The 12,562-nt window shown below is 48.3% G+C and overlaps 1 protein-coding gene across 2 annotated transcripts in view; it reads left to right on the forward strand.

Moving 5' to 3' along the window:
- Window positions 1-11,782, forward strand: part of ANKRD33B (ankyrin repeat domain 33B) — an 83,802-nt gene extending 72,020 nt beyond the window's left edge. The window contains exons 3-4 of one of the 2 annotated variants that reach the window (XM_033178799.1): window positions 126-266; window positions 10,790-11,782. In XM_033178799.1, coding sequence (XP_033034690.1) covers window positions 126-266; window positions 10,790-11,631 — 983 coding nt within the window. In that variant the 3' untranslated portion in view covers window positions 11,632-11,782. The remainder of the gene's footprint in view (window positions 1-125; window positions 267-10,789) is intronic. The other variant, XM_033178800.1, reaches the window with a different exon arrangement.
- Window positions 11,783-12,562: the final 780 nt, after the last annotated feature.

Below are 12,562 nucleotides of genomic sequence, written 5' to 3' on the forward strand. Positions count from 1 at the left end.
TCACACAGCAGACCGGCTGGCCCAGGGCTGACTCGGTGTTTCTTTCTCTCTCTAGGAAGGCCTGGCTGGAATCAGCACATTTTGTGGAAGTGGGAACCAATACACGTGTACACTTCTCTTTACAGGGCACGCTATCATCACTAACTACTTGTTGAACTATTTTCCCGGTCTTGACCTTGAAAGGAGAAACGCGTTCGGGTTCACCGCCCTGATGAAAGCCGCCATGCAGGGTCGAACGGACTGCATCCGAGCCCTGATGCTAGCAGGTATGTCCACCTGTCCCGTGCAACTTCCAGGAGCCCCGGGACACCAGAGTTGCTCCTTTAAGGAATATGTTTTGAGATGAATCACTCCCATAGAAACAACGCCTAGTTGCTGCAATAAGGAATAGTTTCTTCACTGAGGTACACGGCTGTAATTATCTGAGTTTTTAAAAAAGCCAACAACAAATGCTTTCAGGATCACGAGAGAAGCCATGCATTTGTTCCCTTCAGGACGCCCCTTTCTCTCCCTGCTGAACTTTGCAGTGGGTGGCATCTTCCCTCACCTTCTGTTTTCCTCCTGCCCACCCATTCTACACCCCAAGCCCTGTCCATATTTGTTCTTCCTCAGAAAGGGGTGATCTCTTGGCTGTAATGGCAAGACTGTGCTGTTGAAGGTGGGCATAGGGATGGTGGGAACGGCCCAGGCCATCCTAGGTCCCTGCTTGCTGGTGGGTGGCATTGCATAGTAACGTTATGAGGTGATGTGGAGTTGCATGGTAATGTTAGGAGGTGAGGCGGAGTTGCCTGGTAACATTGGGAGGTGATGTGGAGTTGCACAGTGACATTAGGAGGTGATGTGGAGTTGCATGGTGACGTTAGGAGGTGATGTGGAGTTGCATGGTAACATTGGGAGGTGATGTGGAGTTGCGTGGTGACATTAGCAGGTGATGTAGAGTTGCATGGTGACGTTAGGAGGTGATGTGGAGTTTCCTGGTAACATTGGGAGGTGATGTGGAGTTGCATGGTGACGTTAGGAGGTGATGTGGAGTTGCGTGGTGACGTTAGGAGGTGATGTGGAGTTGCGTGGTGACGTTAGGAGGTGATGTGGAGTTGCGTGGTGACGTTAGGTGATGTGGCGTTGCGTGGTGACGTTAGGAGGTGATGTGGAGTTGCGTGGTGACGTTAGGAGGTGATGTGGAGTTGCGTGGTGACGTTAGGTGATGTGGAGTTGCGTGGTGACGTTAGGTGATGTGGCGTTGCGTGGTGACGTTAGGAGGTGATGTGGAGTTGCGTGGTGACGTTAGGAGGTGACGTTAGGAGGTGATGTGGAGTTGCGTGGTGACGTTAGGAGGTGGTGTGGAGTTGCGTGGTGACGTTAGGAGGTGGTGTGGAGTTGCGTGGTGACGTTAGGAGGTGATGTGGAGTTGCTTGGTGACGTTAGGAGGTGATGTGGAGTTGCCTGGTGACGTTAGCAGGTGATGTGAGTTGCATGGTGACGTTAGGAGGTGATGTGGAGTTGCTTGGTGACGTTAGGAGGTGATGTGGAGTTGCTTGGTGACGTTAGGTGATGTGGAGTTGCGTGGTGACGTTAGGAGGTGATGTGGAGTCACCTGGTGACGTTAGAAGGTGATGTGGAGTTGCGTGGTGACGTTAGCAGGTGATGTGGAGTTGCGTGGTAATGTTAAGAGGCGGCGTGAAGTTGCATGGTAATGTTAGGAGGCAATGTGGTATTGCATGGTGATGTATGTAGCAATTTCTGTTTTCTTTGATGTGTCATAGAGTGGAAAATTCTCAGGCTATCAAACTGAATCAACCCCCCTTTGTCTTTTGCGCCATCCTGGAGAAAGCACTTTCCTGTTCCATCTGTAAAATGGGAGTAATGACCTTTCTCCTTCACCTCCCTGAGGCTAAAATATGACAATACTTTATATACTGCTAAAGGCTATCCAGCTGCAATGAGCTACTAAGCTAAATGCTACACAACTAATAGCTTTAATTCTTTTCTTCACTCTGAAATAGAATCAACGATCATCCTTCGTGCAACCTCTTCGGGTTATTTTGAGAATTAAATGAGAAAATATGTGTCACGCACATGTCGTGTTAGATTCAGTTAGCAGCTGAAATCTCAGTGAATGTGCGATGCTGCTTTCACCGTTACTTAATTCTGTTATTTTAATTTCTCTTTATTTTTGTTCTTGGCACTGGGTTCAGCCAGTCCTGCTTGGCGCTGCAAGTTCCTGAAGAAGTGGATTTCCTCTCTGTTCTTAGTTGTTCTGCTGCTGTAACAAAATACCTCACCTGGGTAGTTTATAAACTGTAGAAATTTATTGCTCACACTTGGGGAGGCTGAGAAGTCCAAGATCAAGGTGCCAGCAGGTTCGATGTCTGCTGATGCCCATTCCTTCTTGCTGTCTCCTCTCATGGCAGAAGGGACGCCGAGGCACCCTCAAAACCTCTTTCATAAGGCACTAGTTTGATTCAGGAGAGCACAGCCTTCATAATCTAATCACTTCCTCAAGGCCTCACCTCTTAATGCCATCCCAGGGAGTCTGAATTCCAGCATAGTAATTTTGGAGGGTCGTCAACATTCAGACCACAGCACCACCCCTGTCTTGGTTATCCTGAGGGTGGCATCAGAGTTTTCCCAGGCATTGGTGCTTCCAGTAATGTCACTTTTCTGTTCCAGGACCCCTGCTGCGCTCCCATACTTAGTTGTCTTCTTAGTTGTCCCCAGTCTTTTTCTTCTTTTTTTCCTTTTTTTTTTTGAGACCGTCTCACTTTGTCGCTGTCCCTAGTCGTCTTCTTCTTTCTAGTCTTCTTCTTTTTCTTTCTTCTTTCTTCTTTCTTCTTTTCGAGACACAGTCTGTCTCCCAGGCTGGAGTGCAACAGCACAATCTTGGCTCACTGCAACCTCTCCCTCCTGGGTTCAAGTGGTTCTCCTGCCTCAGCCTGCCGAGTAGCTGGGATTACAGGCACCTACCACCACACCCAGCTAATTTTTGTATTTTTAGTAGAGACAGGGTTTCACCACGTTGACCAGGTTGATCTCGAACTCCTGACGTCAGGTGATCTGCCTGCCTTAGCCTCCCAAAGTGTTGGGATTACAGGCGTGAGCCATCGCATCCCACCCCTAGTCTTCTTGGGTCTGTGAAGTTTCTGTCATAACCTGTTGCCCGTGATGGGACAGTCTTGATTCCAGCCAGTGTGCAGCGCTGCCTCGTCTGAACCTCTCTGTTGTTTTTCTCGAGATCAGTCTGGAGTTACAGGATTCACAACTGCTTCAGATTTATCTTTCCTTCTGCCTTAACCTTAGGAGATTCTTTAGTCCTAGGGGATGCTATAAGAAAAATAAGTTCAGTGAATGAGAATAGAGGCTTCAAAGATGAAAACTTTCTTGGAAATAAAAAAAAAAACATAATTAAAAATGAGTCCCATTGATTGTATTTTTGATTCAGAGATGATAGTTTCATTTAAAGAAAAAAATAACGAGATATCAGTTTCAACAGAGTTTTGGCCCTGCCTGCCCTTATCAATGAGAAATGGTTCCTTCTAATTAAATGGTGATTATGTGGTGCTTTTGTGTTTGGTGGGAGCTTCAGATGCTTTTGCTATTTCTGGATCTAGTTATAATTGAGTGTAGATCTTTGGTAATTTACTTTTTCAACCGAACATTTATGATGTCAGTCACATCAGTGCACTTTCCGACTGAATTAATTTGAACTGCAAACCTTTTTTAGGTCAGTTGCCCTCTCATCATTTGGTTCAATTGCTGTGCTTTCTTCCCTGGGTCTCCTGGGGGTTTCAGGCATGTGTGACAGCATTTAGAGGATTCCAGAAACACCTTGCACATCCCTTGGAACGATGAGCCTGCGGGCAGTGGGTTTGCTGCTGACATTGCTTTTCCCCCATCAGTTATTTGGATACAAATTTGGCATTAGATTTTATACTCTCCCTCCCCTACTCCCCAGTGTGCAAGCCCATCGCCCATCACAGTCTAGAATAATCCACAGATTATTGTCTGTCGGATCCTCTAGTGAGCCGCTCCCTGTCCTGTACAAGGTACAGAGCAGGGAGCTGAACAGAAATAACGCAGGAGCCAGGACCCAGTTTCAAATTCATCTTCTCCACTTCCCGTCTCTACACCTGCAGCCTGTCACTCACCTCTCTGGGACTCAGTTTCCTCTTCTATAAAATGAGGCTAATGATAGCACCCACTGCAGGAAGGCGGGATGCGGATTGAGCAAGTTCACGTAGGAGCAGCCCCCAGGTTCATGCCGGGCTTGGAGAAGCCTTCTGGACATGTTGGTTGTGATTATTGATATTGTTATTATTATCATTGGTGAGTTTATGTGTTCAATAGTTATCTGTTAAGTGAATGAAAAAATATGGTTTGTTTTTCCCTTTGAAAAATATCTTGTGAATGAGATACTTAAACTTTCTTAATGAGGGTAGTAAGTCCCTACTTCAGGGTTTTTGTATTTTGCTTTTTTTTTTTTTTTTTTTTTGAGACAGAGTCTCACTCTCTCGCCCAGGCTGGAGTGCAGTGGCACGATCTCAGCTCACTGCAATCTGCGCCTCCCGAGTTCAAGCAATTCTCCTGCCTCAGCTTCCTGAGTGGCTGGGACTACAGGCACCTGCTACCATACCCAGCTAATTTTTGTATTTTTAGTAGAGACAGGGTTTCTCCATATTGGCTAGGCTGGTCTCAAACTCCTGACCTTGTGATCTGCCCGCCTCAGCCTCCCAAAGTGCTGGGATTACAAGTGTGAGCCACCGCACCTGGCCAGGGGTTTCTTAATTTCAGCACTGCTGACATGCAGAGCCAGATAATTCTGTGTTGTGGAGGCTATCTTTCAAATTGTAGGATTTTTAGTGGCATCCCTGGCGTCTGCCCACAAGACGACTGTAGCACCTCCCCAGTTGTGACTACCAAAAATGTCTCTAGATGTTGCTAAAAGTCTCCCAGGCTGGGGGAAAAATTGCTTCCCGTTGAGAACCACTGATGTAAATAATTTCAATGGGAAAGGATATACAAAGTGAGAAGAGACACTTTCCCCTCTGTGTACTCTTCCTCTCTTGTTCTGTATTCCTCCCTCAAAATAAAAGTGTGACATCTTGGCCGGGCACAGTGGCTAATGTCTGTAATCTCAGCACTGTAGGAGACTAAGGTGGGTGGATCACCTGAGGACAGGAGTTCGAGACCAGCCTGGCCAACATGGTGAAATCCCACCTCTACTAAAAATACAAAAAAAATTTAACCGGGTGTGGTAGCACACGCCTGTAATCCCAGCTACTCAGGAGGCTGAGGCAAGAGAGTTGCTTGAACCTAGGAGGTGGAGGTTGCAGTGAGCCAATATCGTACTGCTGCACTCCAGCCTAGGCAACAGATGAGACTCTGTCTCAAAAAAAAAAAAAAGTAACGTATTTTTTAGGGAGCTTTTGAGCTGCCCTCTTAAGCTTTGGTTGTAGTGTAGAACTTACAGAAAATTTTCATCTTCTACTATTACTACTAAGCTTACAGTTCGCCCAAGAAAAGTGGGTTTTATTTTCCTTTTCCAGTAGATGGATAAGTATTGTTTAAAAAAAAAAAAAAAAAAAAAAGCATTGAATTGCTTCCCCAGGATTAGTGGACAACAGTAAGGACAGATGTTGGTATATTTCTAAAATTCGCACAAATATTTTAAGTCTTATTCTTTCCATTTAAATATGTGATATTAAGAAAAATTAAACCATTTAAAGAAACTAATAGCCAGAGCCTTTGTTTTAGACAGACACTTCAGATTTTAATAAAAAGTATCACCGGGTTCTGAGAGGCTGATTGATTGCATCTTTGGTTTTGGCTTCGTAAGGAATAACTCAGGCTCTGCTGAAGAGCATTGCAAGGGGAGTTGCAGAACCTTGTTAATTCATTGAAATATGAAGGCCCACAGTGACAGGTCTATTTAAATAGGTGACTCTGAGAAGCATACCGAGGATATGATTTTTTTCTGAAGACAGGCAGAATCTGTGGAGGTTGGCAAGTTCCAGGCTTGCTTAAGGGCGTTCACTTTCAGACGTGAAGTGTGGTGTAACTGCCGCAGGCTTCAGGAAGCAAAAACAAGCAGCAGTAACCTCAAATCTTGCTGCGATTCCAAGGAGCAAAGTGGATTTAAAGGACGGTGAGGAACAGAGATCAGAGATGCTCCCACTGTGGGTTGGAGGGTTGCTGTTGTCTCAGGGAAGCCCTGATATCTCCTGGAAAGTCAGATGATTTCCAACCAGATAGAGGTTTCTTTCTGTTTATAAGGAAAACATAAATTTCCTATGAAGTGTGAATTTGCCATGAATTGTGTGAAGTCATTAGGCAGAGGAAGGATGAAAAGTCAAGCGTTCTGTGTCACCTGAAAAGCAAACCTTGAGACAAGGACTTGGGGGCAAGTAGTTTCATGGGAAGGTGGCCCCAGGAAGTGAAGTGAGGGAGCGGGAAGTGAGATTGGGAAGAATGGAAGCTAAGAAGTGTCCACCAATGAGCAGATTCCCCTTGTGGGCAGCTGGGACTCAGACCCCCTGGACCCTCCAATATGAGGAAAAGATATCGCAGAGATGCTGGGACGTTTATTTTCCAACTCCAGTCCCTCTTTGAGGGGAGATGAGAACTTTGAGCACACTTCCCACCTGCTGTGTGGCGGGGGTGGCTTGTCCTCCCTGCTGGGCTGGAGCACAAGCTCTTTCTTGGGACCCTAATCCAGATTTGTCATCCCGATGATACCCACAATGCCCAAGATACAGGTTGGAGGTGGCACAAGAGGAAGCAGTGAGGGCTGGTCGTTAGTGGTCCCCTGTGGCCAGGAAAGGCCCCCTTGCAAGAGAGAGACCTGAGCTGGAGTTTAAAGGGTGGATAACATGGGGGTGGGTGGGGGCTGGTGGAGAAACAGGAAGGGAAGTGGCACATTCAGGGCTTCACACTCCACCCACCTCCCTAGTCCTGGGCCTGGCCGTGGCTCCCGGAGAAAGCCTTCTTGAGAATGAGCGATGGAAAGTATAGATTTTTTTTTTCCCATTAGCACCTGTGTGGAATGTTTTTGGCTGCAAGTAACAGAAATCCTGACTAGGCAGCGGCTTAAGGAAAACAGGCTGCATTTCTCAGCTCCCTAGAAGTCTGAGGTTGGCAGTCACCCTCCAGAGCTGGCCCTGGACTTCATGAGGACAACAGAGACCCCAGTGGTTTCCTCCTGTCCATTTGGCTCCCCTTAGCCTTAGTTGATCTGTCACCCCTTGATTCCACAAGAATCACCCAATCCGTATTTCAGACAGGAAGCTGCAGCAGCACCGACCATGCTGGTCCCTTTCGTCAGGAGGCAAAACCCTGTTTAGGGCTCAGTCACCGCTGCTGGGTTGCTTGGCTACTTGTAGCTGTAAGGGAGGCTGGAAGAATGGGGAACAGGATTGCAGCCATTAGATTCCACTAGTGATTCTCAGCTGGAGGTAAACTTGCCCCAGGGGACATTTGGCCGTGTCTGGAGACATTTTTGGTTGTCACAACTGGCGGAGTGCTACTGGCATCTAGAAGAAGGTAGAGATCAGGGATGCTGTTAAGTGTTCTCCAATGCACAGGACAACCCATACCAAATAATTACCTGGCCTAATATGTCAGTAGTGCTGAGGTTCAGAAGTCCTGGGTTAGACTGATCGTGATGCATTGCCAAGAACTGAGGATGTTGCTCCCTCAAGTGAAATAGAGGATTTTTGTGTAGACTTAGAGCACTCAACAAGGCAGCAAGTGGACCCATGGGCGGCAGCCCCACTTGTCCATATGGTTGAGCCCTGGGCAAAACGACACTAGGTGGGAAGTGAGGATGCTGGGGGTTCTGCTGGCAGGAAGATGGATACAGTGGCATTTCAGAAATCCTCTGTATTCTCTGAAAGGTGTTTGTATAAAATGTTATTAATCAGTACTTATCTTTTATAATTTAATTACTGTGTTCAGGTCATTAATATGACCCTTTACCGTCTCTTCCTAAGGCAGCGGATCCCTGATTTATAGCATGACTCGGACTCTAGGACTCAGTGGCCTTGGTTCCTTAGAGTGTTTGTCTTTCCTGAGATCATTTTGAAAAGATAGGTGAACATCAGGACGAAGAGTGCAAAACTTTGGACAGCTCTTCCTCTGGTTTTCCATTAGCATTTGAAAAATGTCTCTTTCAGGCAGTGTTCATTAAGATTTTAATTTTGCAGTTTGTTCCTTTTTTAAGTGACATGCAATTAATTAAGGTTTAACGTGTCATCTATTTTTTGCTATGACACTTTTACTGCCCCCTTTTCATTTTAGTCAGTTTATAAATTGTACTCTCGCTAATGAGTTCCATCCTGATATCCAGTTCCAAATAATTACCACTCTTCTAATATGGCTATTCTTTAATGTGTCACAGAATTCAGATCCTTACCAGGCAAGCTCAGGTGAGTTGGGTCTGCTGGAGCCATGAGGCCACTCTGGGCTGGCAGGCCAGGGCAGCGGCTGGGGACCCGGCCTTCCTCAGTTCAGCACATATTGATCAGCCATCACATGTCAGACAACTGGGTCTGGGTCTGCATGGGATATCCATGAAGAAGCGTCTTGTTGGGCCCAGTCCCCAAGGAGCTCACAGACTAGATAACTGCCCTAGTTCTCCACGTTGCTTTGCTGGTGGAGATAGGACTAATGGGACTTGAAATCCTCAATGATTTTTTTGGTTTTGAAATGGAGTCTCGCTCTGTTAGTCAGGCTGGAGTGCGGTGGTGCCATCTCGGCTCACTGCAACCTCCGCCTCCCGGTTGAAGCGATTCTCCCACCTCAGCCTCCTGAGTAGTTGGGATTACAGGTGCCCGTCACCACGCCAAGTGAATATTTTTTGTGTTTTTAGTGGAGATGCGGTTTCACCATGTGTTGGCCAGGTTGGTCTCAAACTCCTGACCTCAGGTAATCGTCCCTCCTCGCCCTCCCAAAGTGCTAGGATTACAGGTGTGAGCCACTGCGCCTGGCCCCTCAATGATTTTTAACAGTATGTGAGATTGAGATTGGACCAATATTAATTGAACAGCAATTCCATATTAATTTCTATACTGCAACATTGAAATTTATGCAGATTTCATCAAGTTGAGTTGAAGTTTAACTTTGCAATATTTAATATTTGGGGGCAGTGGGTGGCCTGGGGAGATTTATTAGGTGACTAGTGACTAATGTCAGGGAGACTGTGTAAGGGGACCTGTCAGTCAACCAATAGGATGTGGATATCAAGAGATTTATTTTAAGGAATTGACTGTGTGGTTGTGGGGATTGGTGAGTCTGAAATTGGTGCAGTAGGCTTGAAGGCTGGAAACTCAGGCAGGAGTACGTAGATGCTGCAGTCTTGAGGAGGAATTTATTTTTCTCCAGGAAACCTTGGTCTTTACTCTGAAGGCCCTCAACAGATTGGGTGAGGCCCACCCACATTATGGAGGGCAATCTTGACTTAAAGTCAACTGATTATAGATGTTAACCACAGCTGCAAAATACCTTTGGGGCAACACTTAGATCCATGTTTGATTAAATCACTTGGTATTCTAGCCTAGCCAAGTTGACATAGAAAACTAAAACTAACCATCACACCGGGCCTGCCAGGTGGTAGGAAGTACCTTAGACTGAGGTTAGGACACCCAAGTCTTAGACCCTCTCTCTGTTACTAGCTTGGGGGTCTCAGGCAGGTCCCACAGCCACTGTGACTACCATTCATTTTGCAACAAGCCTTTTTAAAATTCATGCCCCCTACCCACCAGGATGAGATGTGTTGAGCAAACAAAAATGAATTTTTCTATTCTGGAAAAGCCCACCATCTATTAAAGATAGACAGAGCCCGGCCAGCTAGCCCGCAGTGGGAGAAGCAAAGGACCACCCACTTCCCACCCAGTCCAGGACCCATGGCAGTCCTCAGAGTGAGGCCACAGCTGGGTTACCACCACTTTGCGAGTCACTGTTACTAGTCTGTTCTTCTCTCCATTGACAGAAAGCTATAGGATCTTATTTCTTTAAAAAATTCTGTCATTTGGCTGGGTTGGTGGCTCATGCCTGTAATCCCAGCACTTTGGGAGGCCAAGGCGGGTGGATCACCTGAGGTCAAGAGTTCAAGACTAGCCTGACCAACAGGGAGAAACCCCCTTTCTACTAAAAATACAAAATTAGCCGGGTGTGGTGGCACATGCTTGTAATCCCAGCTACTTGGGAGGCTGAGGCAGGAGAATCGCTTGAACCCAGGAGGCAGAAGTTGCAGTGAGCCAAGATCGCACCATTGCACTCCAGCCTGGGCAACAAGAGTGAAATTCCATCTCAAAAAAAAAAAAAAAAAATCTAATTTAGGTGCTGAATTCAGGCAGGGTTTCATTCATGACAGATAATCAAATGGAGCACTTAAAAGGCAGGTTGGACTGGGCTGGGCAAGGGTGGCTCACGCCTGTAATCCCAGCACTTTGGAAGGTGGAGGCCGGAGAATTGCTTGAGCCCAGCAGTTTGAAACCAGCTTGGGCAACATAGCAAGGCCCCATCTCTACAGGTGGGCCGTGGTGTAGTCCCAGCTACTCGGGAGGCTGACTTAGAAGGATGGCTTGAGCCCAGGAGGTGGAGGCTGTAGTGGGCCGTGTTCCCATCACTGCACTCCAGGCCCAATTTTGGGTGCTCAGATGAGCACAGGGTTCACGCAGTGGCAGGGTCTGGGGTGCCCTCTGTTAGGAGGCTCGGCTTTGCCCCAGGCTCTGCCTTGGGAGGGAAGAGTCCTTGTCGCCGCCACCCACTCCTGTTTGTGTTTTGCGTTTTGCAGGGGCGGATGTCCACGCGAGGGACCCCCGCCGTGGGATGTCGCCGCAGGAATGGGCCACTTACACGGGCCGTGTGGATGCCGTCCGCCTCATGCAGAGGCTGCTGGAGCGCCCTTGCCCGGAGCAGTTCTGGGAGAAGTACCGGCCCGAGCTGCCGGCGCCCCCCGAAGCGGCGCGGAAGCCCGCGGGCTCCAAGAACTGCCTGCAGAGGCTCACGGACTGCGTGCTGTCTGCGCTGACGCCGCGCACCATGCGGGGCCCGGAGGACGGGGGTGCCCTGGACCACATGGTCCGGATGACCACGAGCCTCTACAGCCCCGCCGTAGCCATCGTGTGCCAGACCGTGTGCCCCGAGAGCCCCCCGTGCGTGGGGAAGAGGCGGCTGGCGGTGCAGGAGATCCTGGCGGCGCGGGCGGCGCGGGGCCCGCAGGCGCAGGAGGTGGATGAGGTGGGAGGCACAGGGCAACGCGGGCAGACCGGCACGGAGGATGTGGACTGCCGGGAGGGCTCCCCGAGAGCCAACCTCCCGCCCCCGTCCCGGGGCCCCGCCGCGCCCTCCTCGCGGAAGGCCAGCCTCCTGCCCCTGCAGCGCCTGCGGCGGAGAAGCGTGAGGCCCGGCGTGGTGGTGCCCCGGGTCCGAGTCAGTAAGGCGCCGGCGCCCACCTTCCAGCCTGAGCGGCCGGCGCGGAAGGGCAGCACCAAGGACAGCGGCCACCTGCAGATCCCCAAGTGGCGGTACAAGGAGGCCAAGGAGGAGAAGCGGAAGGCAGAGGAGGCCGAGAAGAAGCGCCAGGCCGAGGCGCAGAAGGAGAGGCGCTCCGCGCCCTGGAAGAAGAGGACGTGAGGGCCTGTGTGCCTGACGTGGGGGCCGGGGCGAGGCCGCGGGGCTAGTCGTGGAGAAGGAGGCGGCCTCGTTGCGCATCGCACCACGGACGCTCCATGGACCACGGGGCCGCGCGCATTTCCAGGCTGGCTGTCCAGGCTGCTTGCAGGAGAGGGCCAGGCTGGCTGTCCAGGCTGCTTCCAGGAGAGGGCTGGGAGAGCCACATCGATTCGCCTGTCACCAGCCCTCCTAGCAATCAGTACACCTAGCGGGCCCGTTGCCTAAAAGGCTCCATTTAGAGAACCTCAATTAGGATTTTTTTTTTTAAAGATCAATTTATCAAAGAGCGTTTTCTGCGTAATTTTGTATTTTTAATCATTATTTATCAAATTTGCAACGTTTTACAAGTGATAGGGCCCCTTATATCCAAGGCAGTTTTAATACACTTGCCTGAAGACCTTTTGCTTAAAATACTGTTTCTAGCAGTAAGTATTCATGATACCTGTATGAGTTCACACAGACATCATGGGATTCTCCCCTTTTTGGTTGTTTGGTCTTTTCTTCTCATCGTGGGTGTAGGTGTACACTGGATGTTCTTACTAATTAGATTAAGTGATGCCAGATATTTTTGTTTGACAGAGGCATTGACTCGTTCAGCCACATGATCAGGTGAGACAGATCAGATGTTATCGTATCTTTTTAAAACTCTTATCCATATAGTAATATATTGAGGGAAAACATATTGTCAAATTATAAAACAATGGAGAGATAAACATGTATTTATTGCTAGAATTAAACTCATTTTAAGCAAGGGGTTTTAGATAAACTCGATAGGAAATCTTTAACATTAAAAATAGATATGAGAAAAAACTGTCATTCGATAAAATGGGGCAAATTTAATAAATGATTACCAGAAATACAAAATTAAGCCATATGTGCTCTTAAGTAATTC

This window comes from Trachypithecus francoisi, unplaced genomic scaffold (assembly GCF_009764315.1).
Source record: "Trachypithecus francoisi isolate TF-2019V2 unplaced genomic scaffold, Tfra_2.0 Lachesis_group2, whole genome shotgun sequence".
Classification (NCBI taxonomy): Eukaryota; Metazoa; Chordata; class Mammalia; order Primates; family Cercopithecidae; genus Trachypithecus; species Trachypithecus francoisi.